This window comes from Labrus mixtus, chromosome 2 (genome assembly GCF_963584025.1).
Source record: "Labrus mixtus chromosome 2, fLabMix1.1, whole genome shotgun sequence".
In the NCBI taxonomy this organism is placed as follows: domain Eukaryota; kingdom Metazoa; phylum Chordata; class Actinopteri; order Labriformes; family Labridae; genus Labrus; species Labrus mixtus.
Genome location: NC_083613.1, coordinates 31,501,910 through 31,524,397, shown reverse-complemented (window position 1 = coordinate 31,524,397; position 22,488 = coordinate 31,501,910). Strand labels below are relative to the sequence as shown.

The 22,488-nt window shown below is 39.9% G+C and overlaps 1 protein-coding gene across 4 annotated transcripts; it reads right to left on the bottom strand.

The window, feature by feature from the left end:
- Positions 1-1,691: 1,691 nt before the first annotated feature.
- fip1l1b (FIP1 like 1b (S. cerevisiae)) lies at positions 1,692-12,150 on the bottom strand. 4 transcript variants are annotated; one of them, XM_061061609.1, is made up of 16 exons: positions 11,875-12,150; positions 11,473-11,527; positions 8,352-8,418; positions 8,130-8,242; positions 7,947-8,011; positions 7,722-7,826; positions 7,490-7,620; positions 7,130-7,248; positions 6,173-6,226; positions 5,971-6,070; positions 5,710-5,860; positions 5,522-5,636; positions 5,200-5,255; positions 3,957-4,146; positions 3,647-3,793; positions 1,692-2,356 (listed from the first exon to the last, which is right to left on the bottom strand). In XM_061061609.1, the coding sequence occupies exons 1-16, from the start codon at positions 11,951-11,953 to the stop codon at positions 2,212-2,214; spliced, it is 1,692 nt and encodes a 563-aa protein (XP_060917592.1). In that variant the 5' UTR covers positions 11,954-12,150; the 3' UTR covers positions 1,692-2,211. The 4 variants fall into 4 exon arrangements, with proteins under 4 accessions (XP_060917592.1, XP_060917608.1, XP_060917601.1 ...); XM_061061625.1 differs by having other exon boundaries at positions 5,522-5,603; XM_061061618.1 differs by having other exon boundaries at positions 1,692-2,353; positions 11,875-12,149.
- Between the last annotated feature and the right edge of the window lie 10,338 nt (positions 12,151-22,488).

Below are 22,488 nucleotides of genomic sequence, written 5' to 3'. Positions count from 1 at the left end.
ATAAACTCGTAATTCTGAATAAACTATCATTTTAAATACCTACAAACAGGTAAACAGACTACTTTCAGTAAGCTATCGTATCAAATCATCTGATGAAACTACAGAGTATGATTAAAAAAAATAAACTGAACTTTGAGTTTGCTTTGTTTGCCTAATCAATTAAGTTTCAATGCACTCACAGTTAAGCAACTTTTAAATATTGCAGCAGGTTGACCATTTGGTTTGGTCTTATCAAATCAAATAAAACTTTTAAAAACATTTGAAGAGCATCCCCCCACAGATAACACCAGCCGCCGTGCTTGGCCAGTTGTTTATCCCTAGAGAGATAATTGAGATAATGTGATGATAGAAAGATGAGTATTCAAATCAGCTGATGTTGTGTGTAGACGATAATAAGATCTTTAAAGCACTCACAGCCTCGGGTATACAATCAACATCTTTCAATGTGTTTTGGTGAAGACATTTTACTGGACTGTTAAAAACTGTTTCCCAAAAATAAAATAAAAACGTCTTGAGGAGTTTTTGGTTCGTGTTGATTTGGCGCCCCCCTGTGGACAACGCGACACCTCTTATCTGTTTCCTGAGCCTGTCCTTTACATGTCCGATTGTGGTTCTTTGTAAAAGTCAAATGTGCAACTCAAAATTAATCTTAAGTGAAAAACATTTTAAGTCACGATTTCCGCACTCTGCTGTCAATCACCTGGTCTGACATCTACTCGGTCGCCAAGGTAACAGAAGTTACTATAAAGAAATATTTAATCTTATTCGTCTTCAGCGGTCTGGTTTGCTTTAGAAGTTCATATAAACGTTATCAAGGTTAATTTCAGTTCGTTTCAGAACCGGTGAAAAACTCCTCACAGGAATTTTAAATTACAATGTGATAAAATCAAATCCTCTTCTCCCTCATCCCAAAACACATAATCTAAGTGTTACTGCTGGACAGAAAACATCTACTTCCCTGTTAAGCCAGTCTCTGCTTGTGTGCAATGAGGCTCTTAAGTTCTTCACATGCGCATCTTAAAATCAGATCAATCAGGCACAGAGTGAAAACAGACTTGAATTGTCAGATTTAGCACCTCCATTATTAAGCATTACATTTTGCGAACCTTGAAAGGGAATTGGGTAGACTAAATGAATTTCAGTCACACCTCGTTCTACTTAATGAGACACTTACTTGGTGAGCACCTGACAAGCTTTCGCAAGCTCCTTGAATTGTTTTGCGTGAGACAATGAGTGGCGTAACGTCTCCAAACAGCGGCGTGAACTGGAGATTAATGCAGAGCATGCTTTCACATACACGTCAACGTTTTAATTACAAATCAGGGTGGTTACAATAAATGTTTATTTCTAAACTCTTCCGATTAAAACACAAGTAATTTATTTGTTTTTTTTGTTATCTTCATCTCGTGTTGTAGAACTCAAAACGAGTCTGAAGGTCTCGTCTTGGAATTGAAACATTTTTCACTCAGTCTTGCCTCAGTCTCAGACCGGGCGGACTCCAGATTTTAAATCAAGATATTGAAGACCACCACTCACAGGCTATTTTTCCTCATCATCACTGTGAGTAGGAGGAAAACGCCTCAGTGGACATTCTGAACTCTTTCTGGAGAGACTAATTTCTGTGAAAGATAAACGAGAGGACATTCAATAAATGCTTCTCAAATATTCATCCCAATGAAAGACAAAACAGATCTTATCAAAAGTGTTTTTTTTTTAATTGGAACTTAAACTGAGAGCTCTCTTACGTCTTCTTACAGGACAAGAACAAAAGGACAAACAAATAACAGGAAGAGATCTAAATCTGCTGATCGCCTCGACTGAAGAGGGAGAAATCTCTCTGAGCGGAACGTAATGGCTGCAGCTGTGAGCGGAGGGGTCGAGGGGAGAGGATAAAGACTGACCGATGCCCTGTCACATGTCAGCCAGTGATGGAGAGTACAAAGGACAAACTCAGCCTTCCTTCACCACCTCCTCTCCTCCTCCTCTCACCCGCCCTCCGTCTGCAGTGATGGTGAGGATGAACGACAACAGGGTGGAGTATTGAGATGGATTGACAGGAGAGTGACAAGAAGTATCGATCACTCTGCGACACTCTGGTTTTGTTGGTCACTTTCCTTCATCTTCATCTTGGTGAGAGACTTGGGGGCAGACACACACACACACACACACACACACACACAGAGGGGAGGAGAAACCAAAGGGGGGTGAGCACTACTCCATGGCCTCCTGGTTCTCTTGGTCTGCGCTGATTTCCTCGCTGGCCTCTTTGCCCTCCTTGCTCCTTTTGCTCTTCTTGTGTTTGTGTCTCCTGTGGCTGTCGCCCTCCTCGCTGTCATGCCTCCTCCTGCTACTGCTGCTAATGGAAACATGAAGGACGAACGTGTGGAAAGGGGAAAGGGAGGCGAGGAGGGGGGGGAGAATATAAGGAGGGTAAAGGGCAGGAAGGGAAGATGAAAAGGAAAGGAGAGAGGGTGGGTGACAGAGAGAAAAGGTGACGTTAATAAAGAAGGTACAAAGGAACGGCAACAGCACTTTTCACACACGCACTCCTGAGAATATCCGGAAAATTTCAAGATAGCCTTTGCATGAAATCTTCCTGAGTTGTGATTCACACTCTCACAGCGTGAAGTTTTCAGGCGGAAGGGGGGGGGGGGGTCTCAGGAGGCATGAAATGAAAAAAGAAGCTGCAGAAATCTGACTGTCACAGTGTCACTGACAGAGTGGAAAAAAAACACACGAGCTAGCAGAATGAAGGAGCTCCTTTATGTTCACAACGATGGCAGGTCTCATGCAGGTTTCATGATTTAAACATCATCTGCTCACCCTGACTTCACATGGTCATTTTATTTTATATCAATGCTGATTTGATTTATTCACAGGATGAATGACTGAGTAGTAGTGTGTATTAATGTGGTAGAGGGTGGGGGGTGGGACGCAAGGGACGAGATTTGTGTAACATGAATGAATGGGACATTAATTTACATGTTTCTATATTTATTTAATTATAAATATATATATATATTGTTTTATTTATTGTGATTTCTCTGTTGTGTCTTAGGTTATAAATGTAAATATCTCATGTGATCCTGATTTCACTCTTGAAAAGTAGCTAGAAACTAAGTTAAATGTTATGGTTGGGTTGATAAAAACTTGTAAGTATGACTGATGGAAAGCTTGAAATTAATAAAAAATATATATAAAAAAGTAAAAATTAAAATGAGTACAAAAGAAAACACTGGCCAGCCAAAACAAATAAAAAGAGAGCACGAAGAGTGCACCAGTCGCGCACTGGTTACCACATCAAATTGTGATAAAATGATATTGATTATATTGTGGATCCAGTATCATGACATATATTTTATTGTTTCATCCCCAAACAGACGGTTAGCAGACAACCCTGCTTAACATTTCCTTCAGTCTCACAACACCTGTGATCAACTTAAACACTAAAGACTAAACAGTGGTTATGCTTGTTACTTCAGATTATATTAATGCGACCCTTAAAGCTCTTAACATGCCGTCTACAGCTCCATGCACAACGCCACCACGGGTAAAGAAATGACCGAGCTGAGCTTCACTTGCTACGATGATAAAACAGTCACACGGTGCAGGAGAGGTGAAGTGATTGGACGATGCGTTTGTGTACCTGCGGGAGGACTTGTGGCGCCCCTCTTCTTTCTCTCGGTGCCGCCTCTCTCTGTGTCTGTCCTCTTTCTCCCGGCTGGCCCGGTCCCGATGTCTCTCTCCGTAAGCTCGCTCCTGGTACTCGCGGTAACGATACCGCTCCTCTTCGCTGTAACAGTAAAAGAAAAGAAGCTTTCGTTGATTTGGATGTCGCAGTGAGTGAAGAAAGAGCATCATAATTCTCCGATCAAACCTTTGAGAACCCATCAAGTAATCACAGATCCAGCTAAAGGATGCTGACTGATGGATGTAATGTGTGTATCCTCCCTCACCTGGTGTAGCCCATGGCTGACGGGCTGTGCTCCCTCTCTCTCTCCCGCTCGTGTGTCCTCTCTCGTGGCCTCTCTCTCTCCTTTTCTCTCTTGTTGTCGTCTCGTCGGTAGTAGTTTTCCCAGGGTTTTGAGTTGTCCATCATGGGCGGCCAGGGAGGAGGACCTCCAGTCATGGGCGGAGGGTATCCACCTGAACGGGAAAAGAAGAGGGAAGCATTACACCTGGTGTAAGTTTCCAAGGTTTCTCCAACGCACGACCCCCTTTCTGTGTGGAAACCCGACAGCCACTAAATCTTTCACACTCCACAAAAGTGACAGGTCAACACTCAGGTTTACAATATGTGAGATTCTAAAGCAAATAGTTGATGTTTAAAGGAAGAATGTGCAACATTTTACACATGAACACAGAAGAAATCAAATATATCCTGTGTAAATATCTCTGAGTCATGACTGTCTACAGTGAGTGAGAAGCTCGAGTCCCGCTGGCTGTGTTGTTGTCAGAGCCGTGTTTACATCATGTTTATGGACGGGACGGCCTTGTGTATAAAGCTGTTTTAGTCAAGGACTAGAGAGAAGAAGAAGAACATACTCACTGATTATTTGGTTGTCAAGTGTTTTTAGATTACGCTCATTCTGTGTCAGTTTATGTTCAAAATGAAGCTGCAAGCTAACTAAAGTGTGCTAATATAAGCACGCTAACACAACAATGCAGCTCAAGCAAAGGACAATTTTGTCCGCAGCTTAATTATGGTGCGTTCGAACTGATAACTCCTTCAAGTGGAGAGGGGTTGGAGGTGTGTCTCTGGAGGAAAGCGGAGGTGTCTCCAAACAGCAGTTTGTTTTGGTCTTATGCTGGTGCTCAAGGGCGACATCTACTGGATCAAAAAGTCTCACTTCTTCCTTTAAACAAATTGAAGGCGGGCGCAGATGACCTAGCGGTTAGGTAGCGCCCCATGAACGGAGGCTATAGTCCTCCAAGCGGGCGGGCCGGGTTCAAGTCCGACCTGTGGCTCCTTTCCCCACATGTCATTCCCTGCTCTCTCCTGATTTCCTACTCTATCCACTGTCCTTTCAAATAAAGGCAAAAAGCCCAAAAATAAATCTAAAAAAAAAAAAAACTAAAATACTTAAGTAACTATTTTATCACGACATTCAAATCTAATAAATGGACTGAAGAACATGTTCTGACGTTTGTTGTGCTGCTAAGGTAAAAAAAAACAGATTAGGTTGTAAAGGTTTGTACCTTGAGGGAACGGGTAGGGAGGGACTGAGCGTCCGTCATAACCTCCAGGGTGGCCACTGAGGAAAAAGAACAAAGGAAGCATGTTAGAGAGAGAGAGAGAGAGAGAGAGCGAGAGAGAGAGAGAGAGAATTTGTGCACTAGGGAATGACATCATGAAATCAATAAATAGAATATGTGCCCCCCTGCCTTCTTTCATCATTGTCATCATGAACTACAAATTAAACACAGCATCTGCTTAAATGTTACTTTGATTTGTGTGGACGCTCTAAAGCTGCCAGACATCGTACAGTCTGCGGTGTGCAGGTGTGGACATGTGTGTTACCTGTCCATAGTGGGGATCATAGCGGGAGGGGGCCCACTAGGTGGAGGAGGAAAACCAGGAGGTGGAACAGTAATGGGCAACCCTGCACGAGAGGAAAGACATGGAACAGTAAATACTGTTTGATTTATAACGGCTGCTTCTAATCAAATAAAACAACAGACAAAGAAGTATGATGAGGATAAACTCACTGGGCGGGGGGATGAGGGGCGGTGCAGTGCTGACGTTGGGTGGCGGTGGGAGGAAAGGGGGCGGGGGTATGTTTGGAGGGAGGGGTCCAGGCGGGAAGAAGGTGGGTATCTTAGCTGGAGTCGGCTCAGAGTCTGATTGTTCGGAGATCACCTGCAACGGACGGGAGAGAGGTTGACAACGTGTTCCTGTTAACGACTATCGACGACTGAAGCTCACATAACGATCAAATATGCGATTCATTGCCCCGCCCTAATGTGTACCTGGATGTTGTTGCCCTCTAGGTTGTGTCTGCGGCGCCCTTCAACCCGGCTGATGGTGGCCGTCTGTCCTCCGATCACGTCGATCGTACCGCTCGTCTTCCTGGAAATAAAATTTAAGAAAATCAACGCGCTGAGCGACGTCTGACACAAAAGACACTTTCACACACGCCGCACAAGGCAATACGAGGCCACGCCCACTTACGTATAATAGGACATGTCCTGGATAGGCGGGCCAGGCCACTGAGGGGGGGAGATCCTACCATTTGGAAACAAAGGACAGAGGTTAAAGGAGATGAGAGTCACATCGGCCCGACAGACACAAACACTTACAGCTCATTGGATGGTGAAGGGGGACACCTGTAGACCTGGAAACCACCAGGTGTTTTCTCTGTGCAGTTTCCTTTAAAACTATCGCACTACGCAGACCAGCTTCTTAAGATTTAGATGTTTATAAGATTTACTCTTATCATAAATCTCTGACACATTTCAGACATATTTCCATCCACATTTTTTAAAGTTAATTTTCCACAAAATCTGCAAAATAAAATGTGACTTAACGTGTGTTTTGATTTCACAAGGGTCATCAATCATCAAGAGTTGGACACATCAACATAAACAGACTTATTAGAAGCAAACATTTAGCTAACTCTGTCTCTGAATCCTGAACTAAGATTGTCAAATCTATCGTTACTTCGATTCTTCGACCACATTAGGTGTTAGACAAGTACGAAGCATTTAGGGATCGAGACCGAGTCAAGACCAAGACCATAAATATCCCTGAAAAGTCATCATTTAGACTGTAACACCAGGAAGGTTGCGGCCGTAACCGTGGGGGTAAAAATCTAATTCTTAAAGAATTTAAGTTGTTTGTTTTTTGTCCTTCTGATCACAGAACTGACGTGGAGAAATAGCCAGTCAGTGGTGGTCTTGACCGGTCTTGATTCGGATTGTAAGGTAACTTATTTTGGGGGGCTAGGACTTCAAATGTTGTTACTGTGATATCAAAACGGGTATCCTTTTTTATGGGAATGGTATCAAAGTTGAAAAACCTGACATCGTGACGACCTGTCTTTGTACACGTAACTTCTAATAGAAACCGCTCATATGTGTTGTGTAACAAAATGTTTACAGAAGTGAAGATGAGAGCAGAGGTTGTTACCTGGTGACCTGACTGACAGAAGACTTATACATGTTGACAGGAGACGTGAAGTCTGGCTTGGAGGTGTGAACAGGTAAAATGGACATGTCCTTCTCATTGCCTGTCCTGCCCTGCTGAACCTTAAAAAAGAAGAAGAAAGAAGAAGAAGCATGTTAAAGCAATTCATGTAAAAAAATCTGACTTTCCCCAATGTATTTATTGCGCAAGCTCATGTCACGATAACGATAAAGTCGTGATAAACTGCGCAGCTTTAATTAAGACAGAAACTTGATCCAACCAACTGATAAGAGAAAGATGATTATGAAGAGATTTGGGTTAACATGTGAAGCAGTGACAGAGGTAAGCACAGTGGCTTCTTACTGTGATCTTGCTCGTCACTGAGCCGACAGTGGAGACCTCCAGGCCCATGCGCAGCCTCTTCTGTTTCTCACAGTAAGCCTTCCACGTGTCCTCATTGAAGCCGTAGTTAAAGTAATCAGACAGATCCGCTCCTAGAAACACAAACACAGAATTATTATTATTTTTTTTTTAAATACTGCACATTCCTAAAATAAAACACATTAAATTTTATAAGCTGCACACACGGACGGACCTGGCTTCCTCCAGGGTTTCTCCTCAAACGACTCCATGTCGGCCTCCAGCACTGGAACGCCGTTAATGTTTCCAGGGGCGTCCAGATCCACTCCCTTCAGCTTGGCTGCAATTAAAAATAAACATGTTACAGTTTATGATCTCTTTGTGGCAGTCTTTGGTTAATTACCAGTGTTCAAGGTGTTTTTAGCCGACGAGTACAAAAAGAAGACGCTGTTTTTATCACCTTGTCCATACGGTCTTGAGCCTGCCGTCTTTATGTTGAGATTGACGGGTGGCGCTCCGTACGTTCTGAAAGAGAAAATAAAAACTTAAAAACACATCGTCTACTTTAACCTGAAGCTGTCACATACATAACAAAAAATATGACACCCAATTCAAAAAGGACCATCAGTTATTCTGAACCTACGTGTATTGTGGCGCGCCAGTTTTTATGTCTCCGATGGTGACACGGACGTCATCGTCGTCATCATCACTGTCGCTGTCACTGTCCACATCCTCACCTGCTGCTTCCCCTGTGGCCTGACACACACACGGAGGGAAAACACAACATGTGTTAGACGTCCTTGAAGGGAGAGGTTACATCCCTGTAAGAGGAATGTAGATGATCATGAGCATGCATTGTATTTACCTCGGAGGCAACGCCGTTTCCTGTAGCGTGCTCAGTGGCATCTTCTGTTGACGCATCAGCGGGTGCACTGCAGATAAAGAAACATCAGAGATAGATTACAAGATGTTTTTGGGGTTTAAAAATCCATCCAGTCATTCACAGGGATGGCATATAGACAGTCAACCAGCCACACTCACACTCACAGGCAATTTAGAGTCACCAAATAAACCTAACGACAGTGACAAATAAAAATAAATTATACATGAGAAGAACAATGACACGTGTAGAAAATGTGTTGAATTGTTTACAGGTGCTCTTTACTTTAAATGTTTTCTCTAAACTTGTAAAAATCCGCATTAAGCTTTTTTTGGCTCCAATAATATTGGAATAATTAACAATAATTGCTGCTGTGAGACACAGGACATTAAGATGGGAAGGAAGTACTTCACCCCACACCTCACAGTGCAATACAAGTGTGCAATATTAACCTTAAAAACAAAAAAAAGTGCAATTATATAATGTGAAAAATATGTGTGCAATAACCTCAGGTGCGATAAGAGATGTAGAAAGTTAGAGACAAGAAAACATATTTATATTTTCATTTCATTGTACAGTGTTCCCCTTTGTTATTTTTTGTATTATATATTTGCTTTAATACAGTGTATAGCTTGTGTACAATTTATTTTAATTCACTTAGCTGCAACATATTTTTTTTTTGATGATGATATTCTTTTTTACATATAATTTTTTTGTAGAAGATGACTCAGGGAGAAATGCACAAGAATTCCAATGTACCTGTACTGTCCTGTACCTGTGCAAATGGCAATAAACATCTGTTTATTTTATTTTATATTTCTGCAATATTTTACATTTCATACTGTGCAATATTTATTTTTTATTCCTTCAATATTTTACATTTCATACTGTGCAATATTTATCTATTTTATATTTCTGCAATAATTTTACATTTCATACTGTGGAATATTTATTTTATATTTCTGCAATATTTTACATTTCATACTGCGCAATATTTATTTTATATTTCTGCAATATTTTACATTTCATACTGTGCAATATTTATTTTATATTTCTGGAATATCTTACATTTCATACTGGGCAATATTTATTTTATATTTCTGGAATATCTTACATTTCATATTTATCTATTTTATATTTCTGCAATAATTTTACATTTCATACTGTGGAATATTTATTTTATATTTCTGCAATATTTTACATTTCATACTGTGCAATATTTATCTATTTTATATTTCTGCAATAATTTTACATTTCATACTGTGCAATATTTCTTTTATATTTATGGAATATTTTACATTTCATACTGTGGAATATTTATTTTATATTTATGGAATATTTTACATCTCATACTGTGCAATATTTATTTTATATTTCTGCAATATTTTACATTTCATACTGTGCAATAATTATTTTATATTTCTGGAATATCTTACATTTCATACTGGGCAATATTTATTTTATATTTCTGGAATATTTTACATTTCATACTGCGCAATATTTATTTTATAATTCTGCAATATTTTACATTTCATACTGTGCAATATTTATTTTATATTTCTGCAATATTTTACATTTCATACTGTGCAATATTTATTTTATATTTATGGAATATTTTACATTCAATACTGTGCAATATTTATTTTATATTTCTGCAATATTTTACATTTCATACTGTGCAACATTTATTTTATATTTCTGGAATATCTTACATTTCATACTGGGCAATATTTATTTTATATTTCTGGAATATCTTACATTTCATATTTATCTATTTTATATTTCTGCAATAATTTTACATTTCATACTGTGGAATATTTATTTTATATTTCTGCAATATTTTACATTTCATACTGTGCAATATTTATCTATTTTATATTTCTGCAATAATTTTACATTTCATACTGTGCAATATTTCTTTTATATTTATGGAATATTTTACATTTCATACTGTGGAATATTTATTTTATATTTATGGAATATTTTACATCTCATACTGTGCAATATTTATTTTATATTTCTGCAATATTTTACATTTCATACTGTGCAATAATTATTTTATATTTCTGGAATATCTTACATTTCATACTGGGCAATATTTATTTTATATTTCTGGAATATTTTACATTTCATACTGCGCAATATTTATTTTATAATTCTGCAATATTTTACATTTCATACTGTGCAATATTTATTTGATATTTCTGCAATATTTTACATTTCATACTGTGCAATATTTATTTGATATTTATGGAATATTTTACATTCAATACTGTGCAATATTTATTTGATATTTCTGCAATATTTTACATTTCATACTGTGCAACATTTATTTGATATTTCTGCAATATTTTACATTTCATACTGTGCAATATTTATTTGATATTTCTGCAATATTTTACATTTCATACTGTGCAATATTTATTTTATATTTATGGAATATTTTACATTCAATACTGTGCAATATTTATTTTATATTTCTGCAATATTTTACATTTCATACTGTGCAACATTTATTTTATATTTCTGCAATATTTTACATTTCATACTGTGCAATATTTATTTTTTATTCCTGCAATATTTTACATTTCATACTGTGCAATAATTATTTTATATTTCTGAAATATTTTACATTTCATACTGTGCAATAATTATTTTACATTTCTGCAATATTTTACATTTCATACTGTGCAATATTTATTTTTTATTCCTGCAATATTTTACATTTCATACTGTGCAATATTTATTTTATATTTCATACTGTGCAATAATTATTTTATATTTCTGCAATATTTTACATTTCATACTGTGCAATAATTATTTTATATTTCTGCAATATTTTACATTTCATACTGTGCAATATTTATTTTATATTTCTGCAATATTTTACATTTCATACTATGCAATAATTATTTTATATTTCTGCAATATTTTACATTTCATACTGTGCAATATTGATTTCATATTTCTGCAATATTTTACATTTCATCACTCAAGATGAACACTCACACCTGCCCCCTTCACAGGTAAACAGGTGTCTCCTGACTTTTCCAAATCAGCAAACACACATCAATGTTTCTACACGTGTAAAATCAAAGTCACATACTCGCTTGCAGCATTTGGTTTGACCTCCTCGTCTTCATCTTTGCTCTCAGACTCATCTGAAAACATGCAAAACAAGTCATTTCAACAGGAGCAAACTCAACCACAGCTCCACGTTCAACCTCTTCAAACACACACACCTACTGAGAGGTTGTTTAATCACAGTCACCACTGTCTAAACACATCACAAAGATAGTTTAAATCATGTTATTGTCACGTCACACAGCTGCGAAAGGCCGTCCATAGCAAACCTTTAGCTTAGCTTCAGAGCTAACTGTAACATTATCACTAAAGCAGGCGGTGTTGTTGTTCTGGTTTGGTGTTTATTCACACAGAAAACACACTAATACGTGTTTAATTCATGCATTAGGAGTTGTGTTTGAGGAAAGCCCCCTCTTTTTGTTACCTCCATACAGCCATTCCTCCTCCTCATCACCGGCGCTAGCATCCGCGGTGCCTGTTTTGTCCGCTTCTTCTGCAGACATGTTTTCAGCTACACACGAAGAAGAGACAACAAAATGTTCAGCTGAGCCTCCGAGCGCAGATTCACACGCACTGTTTCACTTTCTCCCTTCAACGGGGAAGCCGCACTTTGATAAAACAACCACAAAATACTGCATCCATGGATTTATCCCAAGCCTCTGCGAGTCTGTGTGAAACCCGGAAGAGGTTGTGAATGTCCCGCTTAGGTGAAAGGGATGGGGCAGATAAATCACAGCGCCCCCTGGCGGAGGAGGAGACACACTGCGTTTATTTTATTTTTTTCTTTATTGGACAAAATTCCGATAGGGAATTCAACAGTTTGCTTACGAAACTGTTTGCATTTAAAACTATATATATATACTTCAGATACAGCAGATTACGGAGCCCCTGAAAGTCCCAAAAAGTAATAAAAATATATATATATGTATATAAATAAATAGTGCTGACAAGTTAATTAGACTGTGCGAAAAAGATATACATTTGTGTGCACAGGTTAGATAATTACTAAAACAAAACAAGATAATTATGTTGTGCTCATAAGTAAATATCTTGTGCGTACAATATAATTATCTGGTGCGAACAAAATAATAAGGAGTGAGTGCTGTCAGATGGGGCCCCCTTAGGAAGGTTTAGAATAGAATAGAATAGAATGACTTTATTGATCCCAAACTGGGAAATTGTGGCGTTACAGCAGCAGGTTATGCAAACACACAATATGAGCAAAAAACACAATGTTAGCAAATTTAAACACAATATAATATTAAAGACAAAGTAAATAAGCACTAAAAATATCAAAACTAAGAATGTGAATATATAAAACCAGGATTTAACTAAGCATTACTAGTCTTAAATATGGAAGATTAAATGTAAATGTGCAAAAACAGAGTTGTAAATGGACAGTATTGACATAAGTTAAAGTGCATGAGTGTAGACATATTAAAAGCAGAAACTATACTATATAACAGAGAGTAGACAGACAAATGAAGTGAACATGACTGCAGGGATAATTTGTAAATTTAACATTACAGTATGGAGAGACAGATATCATCATGATGACAGTTCTCTGCTCACATGAGAGGAGCTGTTGTACAGAGTTATGGCCTTCGGTAAGAAAAATCTGAAAGAAGAAAGATTGTATCTGTCCTTGTGACAGCGGAGTTGTATCAGTCTGTTGGAGAAGGTTTCCTACTGTCATTGCAAAATTTGTACATTTTGTGGTTGAAAGTTTGTGAGCCCTCAGGGGCCCCCTACTGGTCTGTCGCCCCAACCAGTTGCCTGCCTTGCCTGTTGACAAGCAGCGCCTCTGTTCCTATAGAACTTAGTCGCCTGAACATTACTTTACTGACATTGTTCCCTTTTTTCTAGATCCTTGCTTGTGTTGTACTTACTCTCTGATGTACGTCGCTTTGGTTAAAAGCGTCTGCTAAGTGAATTGTAGTAGAATTGAACAGACAAAGGTATTTGTTGCAGACGTTTCAGCCAAACTTGGACTTTTTTGGGGGCTCAAGTGCATGTCTGTGTGCGAGTCCTTCCCTGCAGCACCTAATGAACTCTAACCATAGTGTCAGTAATCTAGGAGCAGTCATTTTACATTTTTACCCTTTCTTGTGGGGCAAAGACTTGGATAAATTATGCTACGTTGGCCTGCATGCGCTGGGTGCAGATGCCTTAAAAATGCTTCCGTCCCACCATCAGACACAATTCATGAAAGGCTGCTTTGTTGTGGCTGCTGTTGCTCTTTTCTTCCTGTGTGCAGGGGCTGGCAACGAGGACAGGGAATGGTGGAGGGAGCTCGATGTGGTCCGATTCTCCACACGGGACGAGGATTACTAGATTATTGGGGCCTACACCTTGGAGCTGTAAAAAATGAGGGCACACATCCGTACCATGTTCCTCAAAAGGAAAAAGGACTTTCACAAGGTAATCTGACCGAATCCCTCGACTCCCCTCCAAAACATATTAGCAGTCATCCTCATATGACGCAGTGTTTTTAGACTCCTGACTACTTGGACCCCCCCCGGGCCTTTGCCTGCTGATCCAGGAGACCATAACCTTCTCAAACTGTTAAAATGAACAACACGGCCGGTCGGTATATGGAGCATAAAAACACAGCTGCCTTCATCAAAATGTGGAGACCATTTCTTAAATGTGAAAATATCTAGGTGTCTGCCAGGTGTTGTTTGAAATATGTGAAATATTAGGACCCAACTATCGTACATTTTTGTTGTGATGCTGTGTTAAATGAATCAAAGGGATGCCCTATATTTGATAAATCTGCCTGTTTTGCTCTCTTTTGTGAAGATGCTGAGCTGTGTGGTGTTTTGTTTTAATTGCTGTTTCTCTTAAATTAAAAATGTAATAAATACGTTATTTCGAAAAATGCATTACATAGCCAAAAGCGTGCAATCATCCGCTCTCCTGGAGGTTTGTTCAAAGACGTTTTGACTAGTCGAGCCCACTTTATTTCTAAAGTTTGTGTTGCGTTCTTGCTCACAGAGATGCACTCTGCGTCCCTCCATATGTTTATGAAATCAAGCAGCAGCTGGCAGGCTCATTATAAGCTTGATTGCTGCTGTGGTTCTTGTTAATGCAGCGAGGGTTGTTAATGCATTTATGGCCATTGACCAGTTAAGTGGAGGCCACTTATGTTTTGTCAGTAGATCCGTGGAATCTCTCACTCTTGTCTTTTCACCACCACTTAAGCCATTATCACTTCCTTATTCAGTGGTGATTATGCGGAGGCGGGACGACATTCACACAAATGTGGAAAATGAAAGGAATGAGCATGTACACCCATAAACAAGGATTCATGGATATTTACATTAGCATGCGTGACATGAACACAAACATTGATTCATGTTCCCCTCCATGTGAGAACAGCACAGGGATTCATATCACAAGTAACCACTGTATCACACCGTGTGTGGACTTGACGTGTGAGGATCTTTGTGTGTTTAAAACACACTCGCACACAAACAAGGAAACACACAGGCACACTCGCACACAAACAAGGAAACACACAGGCACACTCGCACACACACAAGGAAACACACAGGCACACTCGCACACAAACAAGGAAACACACAGGCACACTCGCACACACACAAGGAAACACACAGGCACACTCGCACACACACAAGGAAACACACAGGCACACTCGCACACAAACAAGGAAACACACAGGCACACTCGCACACAAACAAGGAAACACACAGGCACACTCGCACACAAACAAGGAAACACACAGGCACACTCACACACACACACACGGGGAGGCAGTAGAGAGAGGGGGATGCCAATGGTCTCTCAGTTAAACTGATCATGGAAATTGCATTTATCTCGTTCAGTCTGCCTCTCCCAGCCTTGTCTCTTTTACGATCTGCTATTCCTCACACAGCCGCCTTTGTGATCAACGTTTCTCCCCTTTCCTTATTTAATGCTTTCTAAGGTCATCTTATCTTTTAAGAACAACAAAACACCCTTTAAAAGTCTATTTGCTGGGGTTCCTTATATCAGAAAGAGGTAGTTCTGGGAGAGTATAATAATTCAGACAGCATAAAGCAGTAATGGTTTAGCCGGGCTGAGCTAAAGGTTGAATCTCAACAAATTTCTTGCTCCATTTATATGTTAAAAAAAAAATACCTTAAAAGGAAGAATGTGCAACTTTGTGATCCAGTAGAGGTCGCCCCTTGAGCACCAGCATGACACCAAAACAATTCTATTACTCTGAAGCCTCCACTCTCCTCCAGAGACACACATTCACACAAAGGAGTTATCAATCAGAACGCACCATATTTAAGCAGCATTACCTGCAAGCGGCGGACAAAATTGTCCTTTGCTCGAGCTGCAATCACCTGTGTCCTGCGTTGTTGTGTTAGCCGGCTAATGTTAGCGCTCCTTAGTTAGCTCGTAGCTTCATATTGCACACAAATTGACACAGAATGGCCGACACTTATGTGACATCCAAATAATCAGTGAGTATGTTCTTCTTCTTCTCTCTAGTTCTTGACTAAAACAGCTTTTATACACAAGGGGAGGAGCCGGCCGTCCCGTCCATGTAAACACGGCTCTGACAACAACACAGCCAGCGGGACTCGAGCATCTCCCTCATTGTAGACAGTCATGACTCAGAGACACGTTTACACAGGATAGACTGGATATCTGCTGTAGTAATGTGTAAAATGTTGCACATTCTGCCTTTAATACAATTTAAAAATATTCAAACTTATTGGACTGCCTTGAAAATCGATCGTCTAACCCGTTGGTCCCTCACTTTTTATCTTTGGAACTGAGAAAAGATTTCAATTATTTTGTCAGTTTTCGATATTAACCTCGCTCGATTGCTAATTTGTTCTGCACACGTCGCAAAAACTAAAGCAGCTTAACGCGACATATATCTGCAAAAATGATACACCCTACGTCACTGAAGGTTAAAGAGTTCAGTTGTTGTTGCAGCTGTGAAGTACAGTACGGCGATTAAAGGCCGTGGTGTTGGTGAGAACCGCACGAGCACCGAGCTATAAGAAAAGAAAAAGGAGGAGGCAGATCTCAGAACAGCTTCATGTGTTGTTCCTCTGGTTTCCCCTCAGGCTCTGAACCGCTCTGGCATAATTCTCTGATTCTCTTCACTCCCTTTTCCCATGACTTTTCCTGCTTTTCTTCTTTCCTCTTTTTAGCCCCGTCTTTGACCCCTCTACTCACAATCCCTTTGCACCATGTTGTGTCTTTATTTCCCTCTCCTCTTCGCCCTCCCATCCTGACATTTTTTGTCTCCTTGCCTCCTCCTCCTTCCCTGCGTCCATCCTTCTCTCCTTACGCTGGATTAGGGCGGCTTACAGCGCAGTCGATACTAATCAGGTTTATCTAGACAGAGGGCGATCATTGGGCTATCAGTAATTACACACGGTGATATAAGCTTACTAAGATATGTGGCCTGGCACATTTTCAAACATATGGTTGCTTTAACATTGTGATGCCATATTAGACAGCTTAGCCGTGCCGTTTCTATCCTTTTGTTTTGCAGCACAAAGATCCATCTGTTGTGAAAAATGTTTGTTCCCTGCAAATTCTGCAGAATAGGAGATAATTGTTTAACAATGTGATTAGAGAAGCTGCATTTTTCTTCTGGTAAGCAATTTAGACTTCAGATTAGTAGAACTGATTGAGCTCTGAGTGGTTTTGAATTAGACGTTTTCTGATAATAACAATTTGAAAAGCAGACATGTGTGTCCGCCTTTCTGATAACACAATAAGCAAACGTTTGGCAATCTGGAAAATATACTCATTAACTTCCTTATACCAAAGAGGAGATTGTTAACACTTGTGTTTGAAGCTAGCAGCCTGATAGCCAAGCTAAGCGCAACGACTGAAAAACAGGTGAGAAAAAGTTGTGAAGCTATCTTTAAGTGCAGCATAATACAACCAAAGCTTACAGAAAAACACACTTCTTCTTCTTCTTCTTCTTCTTCTTCTTCTTCTTTCATTTTTTGAAATAGCTCCAGTGTAAAATATGACAGGTTAGAGTTTTCCTTTGGGCTACTTCATTGACTATTTCTTGGCTCGGAGCTGTTGCCAGGCAACCACTTCCACAGGTCTGAAGAGGAAATAGTCCTGATATATATCCCTCTCCAAAAAAAATAATTTTTTGTTTATTTCTTTCTTTAACATCTGAGGTTTTGTGTAGATTATAAAAATAGACGGATATAAGGATGATATATATCTTCCATCTTATAGATTTTTTAAAAAGAAAGAAGAGTAAAGCAATGATGAAATGATCTGAGATGCAACAAACACGACTGGATTCAATCAGGGTTTGACCATCCAGCAACCTCCAGCTTTGTAAAATAAAGCCACTGCAGAAGTGCAAAAAAAAACTGCAGTTCCTCGAGTGTCCACTTGAGGCAGTCTTGGGAAACCCAGGAAGTTACACTAACACCAATATTAAAGACTTTCTATGTGATTGTTCACACTTAAATATAAATCAAGTATCTCCTCTGAAAATAACTCTGTGAGTCATGACTGTCTACAATGGGTGTAACACCCGAGTCCCACTGTCTGTGATGTTTTCAGAGTTTTCAGAGTCCTATCTTCACTTTGTTTACATCGCCGGGACAGCCGGCTGACTCCTCCCCTCGTGTATAAAAGTTGTTTAATTGAGGGACTAGAGAAAAGAAGAATAACATACTGTACTCACTGCTTAACTGTGTTTCTAGATCACGCTCATTTCAGGTAAATTTACATGCAGTGTGAAGATACGAGCGTAATAAAGATCGCTAGCATTAGCATGCTAACACAACAATGCACCGCGAGTTGTTTTTGTTTCATGCTGGTGCTCAAGGGCGACATCTGCTGGATCAAAAAATCACATATAAAGCTTTTAAATAAGCTTCACTTTGAGAGCAAAATTAAACATGTTTATAGCCTATACAAAAGATAAATACGGTCTGAATGGTGAATTTCTTTAATTCTACATCCTGTATGGGGATAGCGTTATTACGAAGATGGCGGGGTTGACTGGCAGGTGGGTGTTTGCCAGGCTGCTTAATTCCCACCTTATCTTTAACCCCTCTCCGGATTGGGGATAGGATTTCCAAAATGGGGTTTGCCATGGTTTGGCTTCCAAAGGCCTCATGAGAACAACTAAGTCACCGTCTATACGTCCATGTTTCATACAGTCTATGGGTGACATCAGGTTGAAACTTGGGCCTTACTTTGATTGCTAACTTTATATTATTATTATTTTATTGCATTGGACCCACCTCTTAGTCCGACTCTCCAATGGGTCTTAATTGATATGTGAAACACCACAATCAAACCGTGGATGGACACTTAACAACCACACAGAGTGGATCAGGAAAACCTCCTCTGCACTGACACTGTGAGATAGACGAGACGATGGACCCAGATGTATCAGGTTTATAATGTCCACTCAGCAGACGGAGAACAGTGTTGGATTGCGCTCAGCTCTCGGCCAATCATTGGAAGGAAAAACAATGAGTGTGTGTCCAAATTGCACGTGTGTGTGTGTGTGTGTGTGTGTGTGTTCTGTCAGTTTTGTGTGGATTTTTATTTTTTTGCAAACAGGCAGAGAAGGTGTACTCATTTGGGCCCGCTGCCTGAGGGTGTGAGATAGCTCCATTTGTAGGTGATTGAGTTAGGGTGTGTGTGTGCGTCACAGACAGAGGAGAGAGAGAGATAGAGAGAGAGAGAAAGGGGAGAAAGGGGAGAAAGGGGAGAAAGGGGAAGGTGAAATAGATTGAGAGAGAGAGAGAGAGAGAAGGAGGAATGATTTTCATTACGTAATCTAATCTAAGTGGCTATTTTTCTTGTATAAATCCTCTGTTGCCCTCTGTGAAGCCGCTGTCCTCATCTTTCTAAAAGCACTGAGTGAGTCACACACACACACACACACACACACACACACAAAGTCATAGTGAGTCAGCCAAGATCTGCCATAGACGCTCACCTCAATAATGAATAATGTAACAGGCAAAGGCATATAAACTACTCAAATGACACGAGGACTCGGTGGACAGTAAAGACATATGGATGATCCTGATGATCGCGCACACACACACAAAAACACACTCAGTGACATCTTCACAGAGCATGTGGGCAGCTGGACGATGGGTAAGTGAACAGTCGGATTACAACTTGACACCTTGAGGTGAGGATGTCTTTTGTATGTGCAAAGAATAATCAACACAGGGAACACAGGGTGGACAGAGAAAAGTTACAATTTGAGTCCAGTGTGAAACGAATCAAAGAACGAGATGGAAAGCTTGAGACTTCTCTTAAGTCTGTTAGCTTAGCATGAAGTCTGGATACAGGGTGAGACAGCTAACTCAGCTCTGTCTGAACAAAATACACAATTTACAGACCAGTTTGATTTACTCAGGCTACATGTCCTGCAGGGGTCCTAAATCAGCTGCAAAATCAGATTCGGAAGTCATCCCACTTCTAAAGTGAGGGACAAAATAACATTTTGTGCTGCAAACATTCAAAAACCCCTTTGACTTATCACTGTCCGCAAGGAAGTGTTGATATTTCCCAAGCACATGGTTTGTTTGTCTGTCACTGTCCTCTCTCTCCCCGCAGGCTTTTAGTATCCCGCGCCCTCCCATAACCCACTCCTGAATGTGTGAATACCACAGATTAATCTGTAACAACCCTTTTAAAACCCACCACTGCAAAACAGTCTATTTTGCACAATTTAAGATGAACTCCGGGGCTGTATCACAACATGAATTGAGAACAGAATATACATCCAATGTGATCTTTGGTTTCCACTTGCACAGACAACTGGAAGAAAGCCTGTCTCTGTGGATGTGTTTTCGTTGAATAAATTACAGAATCACTGTGCATAATTTTCTGTTTCTTTTCTTGTTTGTTTAGCCTAATTTTGCCATCATGCGCTGTAAAAAAAAGTTTAAAAAAAAAACTCAGAGCATTAAAAGGAGCTGAGAGCTCAGAACTGAGGTTGAAAATAAATCACATGTGTAGGAAAAAAAACACACACAAAGATACCAGTGTTGTCTTTCGTATTCCTATATCTGGGGGACACAAAAATGAACTTCTCAGACCTCTTCATAAAACTTGGGCTATGAGGGCTGTATTATTTGAGGAATACATTTTGATGATGATTTTCTTATGAAGCTTATTTTTCAAATGAGTTGTTCTGAACAGGTTCAAGTGTTTTTAAGGACTGACGGCACAAATATAATTACTGGAGTGCGGGCAGGGGCACGATGTCCAGAGGGTTGGCATTGCATCTTGGAGAGGAGAAGAAAAAGTCTATGAAAAAAATATGCCAGACAACTCCTGTACTGTCTAGCAAAAATCACTTTTTGGGCAACGATTGCTACCAAATGGTTGCCCGTTCATTTATTTTTGACAAGTTCGATAGTGAACACTTGTATGTTATTATTTGGACTTACATTGTGTTTTGAGTCATTAAGGAATTAGGGCCTGTGTCCATTAAAGCTTTATTTATTTTTTGCACTGGCGGCACTCACAACCTCAATTTCAGAGCGCCTCTGTTGCCTCGTTACAAAAGGTGGGTCAAGGAACTTCCGCTTCCTTCTTTAGTGACTTTCGCTTCCTTCTTTCGCTACTTTCGCTTCCTTCTTTCGCTACTTTCGCTTCCTTCTTTAGTGACCACAAGGTAATTTGCTTCATATCTTTAATATTTGCTTTTACTTAAGGAAACAAAAAAAACTATGCAAATTGTGAATTGTATCCTGGCATCATCAGCAGCTCTGGACATGGATGAGTCTGACATTGTTGTTGACAAAGCTAATGTTGGAAGCCCTGCCCCGTCTTGGGTGAGAAAAGACATCTACCAGCGTGGCTGTATTACAAATTTGAAATATTTTCAACTAAATGTGCCGCGAGCATGGCGCCGGTTGGCCTAGTGATTGGGTCACATGCTCTTTATGTCAGCACTGTGGTCCTCGAGGCAGGTGACCCAGGTACGCCCCCGACCTCAGCCCCTTTCTTGAATCTTATACCCCATTCTCTCTTCCCAGTTGCCTACTCAGTCCACTGTCCCATCTGCATTGAAACCCCCCCTTCCCCCCCCAAAAAAAGAAAAGTGCTGTGATCACAGCAACAAAAAAACACTAAAGCGAGATCTGAACTGCGTTTTGTGTAGAAAACAATCACTACCAGCTCAGAAAAAGTGGCATCACATGCTTAGTATTTATTTTGCCACTCTGTTGTTTTACTTTTTAAACTATACACAGAAACTTTGGCGATTCTAGGGACTGTTTGGGCCTGACACAAAATCTCACAGGGGGACCCTCAAACCAGCGTTCATCAACATTATGTTATAAATAAACTGACACCAAACTTGTCTCATGGGATAGAGAGGTTTCCCAAAGTCATTGCAGAATTTGCCTTTTTTGAGCCACTGCTATCGGTTTAAAGTTTGTGAGACCTCGGGGGCCCCCTACCTGCCAGGGGGCCACAAGCAGTTGCCTGCCTTGCCTGTTGACAAGCAGCGCCTCTGCACAGAAATATAACATGTGTATGAACTTTTAATGGATGTGAATGATTAGTGGAGATGGTAAATGTGTGCACACACAAATGCCATCCCAAAATAAGTCTGGGCCACGGTCCAAAACAAAAGCCTGGACACACCCCTGGGGTGCAGATAGCATGAGGGGTTAACAGTGTCTGGTCTTGTTTTGATTGGGAAATTAAGTTGATTAAATCTGGGAAAAGTGAGACATCTTCGACAATCATGTTGATTAGAGCTGGGAAATATGAGACTGGTAAAATGCATCACAGGCTGAATGGGGTTTCTGCAGTGGAAACTCCTGCCAACTGAGATCTGTTATCATCACAGCAGGTCCGAGACCAAGAAGTGTGAGAAAAGACTGTCACAAGAAAATAATTGTATTGTTAGTCAGACATCCAGATTAAAAAAAGAACAACCACTCCTTTATTATCCAATATTTTCATTACTGTTGATTTGTCTTTATTTTTTTAAGGCTCAGGCAAAAAAAAAATAAGGAAGGAGATGGTTTGTGCAGAG